This window comes from Asparagus officinalis, chromosome 4 (genome assembly GCF_001876935.1).
Source record: "Asparagus officinalis chromosome 4, Aspof.V1, whole genome shotgun sequence".
Lineage (NCBI taxonomy): Eukaryota > Viridiplantae > Streptophyta > Magnoliopsida > Asparagales > Asparagaceae > Asparagus > Asparagus officinalis.
In genome coordinates, this window is record NC_033797.1 from 79,371,048 (window position 1) to 79,376,311 (window position 5,264).

Genomic DNA, 5,264 nt, shown 5'->3' on the forward strand with positions numbered 1-5,264 from the left:
TCATCTTCTTCAAATAAAGCAAACAAATATATGATGTTCTTCCGCTGCTCCGGATAGAGTTAACTTGATGAAAGCTCTTTTTAAGTAGTTTTGTTCTCATATGTAAGAAGCTAGTCATATATAGTATATATGCTCCAGCTTGAGGGGGAGTGTTAGATGATATTATATGTTTAACTTTTTAGATATTTAGATAATTGGGCCAATGTCCACTTATGTAACCCTACTACTCTCTATTTAAGAGAGCTTAGGTTAGATGAAATAATAAATTTGCCTTCTCTATTTCTCTACAGAAGAAATCTTCAAATAATTTGAACTTTTATGTAAATAAGTCCACTAATGTACAGATCCTGAGCAATAGTGTTGATTATCAGTTCTGTACTTCCCATGTCAAATAAAGGATCCTACATCAGCACCTTGCTATGTCCCTATTAATGACCTGTATACTAAAAGAAATAGCATGTAGATACAGAATTACAGATCCTCTAGATAATACTTTTCAAAGGGAACATAACACACTCTGAGCACTTTAAAAACTAAAAATGGGAAATTCATCTACGTAACTCAAAGGAAAAACAGATATTCAGCAAGCAACCCAAAAAAAAATCACCCCATTCCATGGAGTCTTGACAAGGAAATAGATGATGATAAAAACTTAACTTACTGGAGGCAATAATTTCCTACTCAAGGATTCATTATCTTTAGCATGTGCCTTGAATTGACTGGAGTTACCTACAGCCAAGAATATGATTATGCATCTTTCTCTTGAATATTTCATTATTGAGGAGAACAACTGATCATTTCCCTTTTGTTGTATAAGAGTAAAACCACATGACAAATGTGTCCTGGACCTAACTGCCTTATAGGATACATGGAAGGCCCCTCCCTTGTCCATATTTCCTTTGCTATGAATCTAGCACCACCTTGAAGTGTTAATACTTGAGAGCACGTCATATATTTTTTATGGAGTCTTGTTCTTCCTCACAATAAAATGCTACATTATTTTAAGAAAGTTTGATGTATCAATATAAATTTTCATCAATTTTTCACAAATATTGAAAACCCAGCTTATGTATTTGAAATAATATATAAATATGCAGAATAAGTGAAGCTTCTTGAAGATGTAAAATAAAGTTGCAAGGCCACTTCATAGTGGCATCTCTCCGGAAAATTTAACCAATATAGCAAACTAACTTTTTAAAATACAATAGTATTTTTCTAGTCTCATCAATGGGACAAGTGGGAGAAAACAATAAGGCATGTACCTACAACAGTATTACAACATATTATCTGACCATTAAATCAAAAATATAACTTAACAGCATAACTAGCTTGCCAAACTTCAATCTTTGACAATTTATAAAAGCATACGACATGCTGAAAGGTTGACATGGGGTCTGAAGCCATATATTCTGTCCATCAATATGAACTAACCATAGATTAAATGAAGAATATAAAACAGATGTAGAAAGAAAGTCATCAAGAAAGATATAAACATAAAAAAAGATACAATGTTGGAATTCAGAAAGCTGAGTTCTTGATACATACTGTCGACCCAGCTGAACAATCTCGGTGTTTAACTGATTAACTCTATCCACCTTTTCTGAAGTACCACTACAAGAATTAGATGTGCACATATACCACAGAAAAGAATATAGAAAGAAAGACCAAAAAATTATACATACCTGCAGAAAGATGGACCCCTCCCTTTTCGAAGTCAGTGCGTAAAGCATGTGCAGCCCTATGAGCTTCTGTCTGCAGAAAACCTTCCTGCTCAGCTTTTACCACCGCACTGTAAAGATTGTGATTGGTATTCAGAAACTGCAAATACAACAACTTTAGATGTAGCTTGCTAGAAATGCCCAACAATTGGCAGAAACTTCTGCAAAAAATGACACATCTTATTCATGAAAAACAGAAGAAGTAACTCATAACCATAACAAATGGTGTTAAAATCATTATCTACTACATTAGATTGCCCAAGATTTGCTTTTGCTTTTTTTTAATACTCTAGATTTGATGATTTATTTTTTAAAATGCTGGTCCTTCTATGCACATTTCAAGTGATGGAAAACAAATCTCATATTTGTCCTTCATGCCTTCCTTGCGTTTAAATTTACTATTGCTTAAAAATAATAATAAGTGCAGGGGCAAATCCACCTTGACCAAAGTGGGGTCACATGACCCCACTTTGATCAAGGATGTCCAAGAACCAATTCCTACTTAGAAGCCACCAGTTCCAAGAAACACCCAAATAATAAACTAGGTGATCCTCAATGGAAACCTCATGGCCCATGGAAGCCCATCAGAGTTTCCAACTTCCCACCCAACTGAAAAATGAAATTTTTCACAACAGCCCTCCTAAGTTTTATGGGTATTTTAACTCCTTAAGTTCAGTTTTAAATGTCATAAAACTCTTCTTAAGTTTTAAAGTTCTCAGAAAACCCCCTTCAACTTTCACTGTTTTCAAAAAAGAACCCTAAAAGTGTAAACCAGAATTTTCACAAAAAAAAAAAAATTATCATAATTTTATCCACCCACGTGAAAATTGTTGTTAATACTGTTAAGGGTTTTTTTTAGTTGGAAGTTAAAGGGAGCTTTCTAAGAACTTCAAAAGATAAGGAAGGTTTTTGTGATGGTTTAAAAGTTAAGGAAGGTTATCTGAGCAATGCCCAAACTCAAGATGTTTTTTTTTCTAATTTATCCACTAAAAAAATCACCTTTCAATTCAAGTTCATAACTAGAGAACCTGGTACTAGTGATTTTTATTGAGAAAGATGTATTTGATAATGTTACTAATGATGCGATTATGTACTTTTTTCAAAATATGAAAACTCGTCGGATGTTGTTGTAAATTTTTTTAATTATTAACTACATAGTGATACCACTTTTCAGAAATCTTGAATCCGCCATTGGCTACTAAGAAGTTCCTTGTTTATAAACTAAAACTCAATAAAGAAAGCTGGTGTACAAAGATGTCATTAAATTATGTAAACTGATCGGCAACCTCGGCTCCTTTATTTGCAGTGAGCAGGTCTTAAACCCATGCCTCTTAGATGAAAAGCAAGATGATAGTTAATCTGACCTGAGACTCCATGGAATATCTCAGATGTCTACAGTGTTATCCAAAAAAATAAATTCATCGAGGTAAATGCATTTCTGAAATGCAAATAGAACAACATCTACTATAACATGCAACATCTACATTAACTGACGTCCTATAGCATATCAATCTGATGATAAATAATCAATGGATATTAAGCTGCATTCATAACATTGAATTTCTAGTGACACATATCGAGAAAATGCTTCATACACCCATCTTCACTACATCATCTCTGCCTATTTAATATTTGGTGTTTTTTTTCCAAATCTTTCATATTTTGAAATTAATACCTCAAATATTTAAGTATTTTGAAATTAATTCCCCAAAATTTTTAAGTGTTTTGTAATCAGTCCCTACATGTTTCAACCTGGTGCCATAGCCAGCCAGCGGGGCTAATTTCAAAACACTTAAAAGACTTGGGGGCCTGGGCCTAATTTCAAAATACTTAAAGATTTGCCGGATTAATTTCAAAATATGAAGATTTGGGGCAAATATCAAAATATGAAAGATTTGGGGGACTAATAACAAAAAAAACCTTCATATTTTCCAGGGACACCCATCGAAGTAACAATTTTTAAATCTATAATCAGTGCATTATACCCGTTTAGTTTCCCAGCAATCAGCTGACATGATTGTCTTGTCCATTAATCTAGTTTTTTACAGTCCCTAGATGAGAATGCATCTCAAGTTTCACAATAATTTCTTGTTGCTACTACTCACTCAAGAAGCAGAATTAAATGGCAATTGATACATCATTGCTGTGCTAGAAACTTGGTTATGTCTATTCAACAGGAGAAAAATCAACCAAAATAAACAAATGAACTCACGTGCAGATGGTCATATATCCTCATTGAGGCCTTCGTGGCTTCCTCTACATACTCCCTAACAATACGCAACATAAAAGATTTATTAAAACTACTATAATTCAAGAATGTACTCCCTTTTCTACTAAAATTAGAAGGACAGATCAATTACTTATTTGGATGAGTCTGCCTGCAGAGCTCTGCTGCATCAATGACTGAGCAGACCTAAAAAAGAAAGGGGGAAAAGATCAACCTTTTCAAATTGCTCCGCACGAAGGGAAAAAAATCAAAATTAAATATTTTAGCGGGAATTACAGTGTTAGAAATCTCATCCATGGTTCTAATGACCTCAGCCGACGGAGGTAACTGAGAGACATAGCTAACGAGCTCTCCTGACCTGCAATCGTCGAGATATTAAACTCCATGCTTTTGCAAATAAATAAACAAATTCGATGGGGAAAATGCTAAAACCTCTCAATTGCTTCATCGACGAATCTACGAAATCCTTTGGCCGTCTTCAGATGCGGGATCCCGTAGAGTCCGGTCTCTGGGGACGATTCGGCGACTGGAGAGTCGAACACTGAGGGAGATGACGAGAGATTGCGAGCAAGAGAAAGGAGAAGAGAAGATGATCGAGATCGTCCTAGGGTTAGGGAACGTTTCATTGTTTTCTTCCTCTTAATTTTGTCCCCTTTTTCTACGATTGCGCGCGATCGGGGACGGCGACGCCGGCGCTAGCGCTTGGGTTTTGGCGGTGGAGTAGCGCGCACCTGCTGAAGATTCGATGAGGTGTGAAGACGGACCAGTACGTGGTCAACTATGTACGGACTAACAGGGCTGCTGAGGTGCCCTGTTGCATAAAGTGCTGATCTTAGGGGTGTTTGGTTACATTTCTATAAATTATAGGAAATGTTTTTCATCTCAAATTTGATTTCCTTGTATTTCTTAAAAAATTATAGGAAAAGTTTTGAGAAGTTAAAAAGTACAAATTTTTTTATTTTTTGTATTGTGCTTGTTTGGTTCAAAACAAGAAAATGAGAAATAACTTTTGGGAAAATAGCAACATTTCCTATAATTTATAGAAATGTAACCAAACACCACCAACTTTATAGAAAAGTGAGAACTTTGTAGAAAAGAGTTAATGAGTTTTATTATTTAAATAATGAATGCGTCAGATTTTCAAGAGATTTCCTCCCATTTTAGAAGGAAATCAATTTTCATAAAATTTGGTACTTTTGGGCACTTTACAGAAAACATTTCTGTAAATTTTTTTGGAGTCAAACACAGTTTATAGAAATATATAGAAAACTCTTAATTACATAAATACCATGTGTCAGTACTTTTAAGAAAACATTTCT

General features: G+C 34.6%; 1 protein-coding gene across 2 annotated transcripts in view; it reads right to left on the reverse strand.

The window, feature by feature from the left end:
* LOC109837777 (probable mitochondrial intermediate peptidase, mitochondrial) overlaps nt 1-4,720 on the reverse strand; it is a 29,081-nt gene extending 24,361 nt beyond the window's left edge. The window contains exons 1-6 of one of the 2 annotated variants that reach the window (XM_020406126.1): nt 4,378-4,720; nt 4,222-4,303; nt 4,079-4,131; nt 3,931-3,985; nt 1,683-1,818; nt 1,546-1,600 (exon numbers count right to left, since the gene is read on the reverse strand). In XM_020406126.1, the coding sequence (XP_020261715.1) occupies nt 1,546-1,600; nt 1,683-1,818; nt 3,931-3,985; nt 4,079-4,131; nt 4,222-4,303; nt 4,378-4,571 (575 nt within the window). In that variant the 5' untranslated portion in view covers nt 4,572-4,720. Of the gene's footprint in view, nt 1-1,545; nt 1,601-1,682; nt 1,819-3,930; nt 3,986-4,078; nt 4,132-4,221; nt 4,304-4,377 lie in introns of those variants that run through there. The other variant, XM_020406127.1, reaches the window with a different exon arrangement.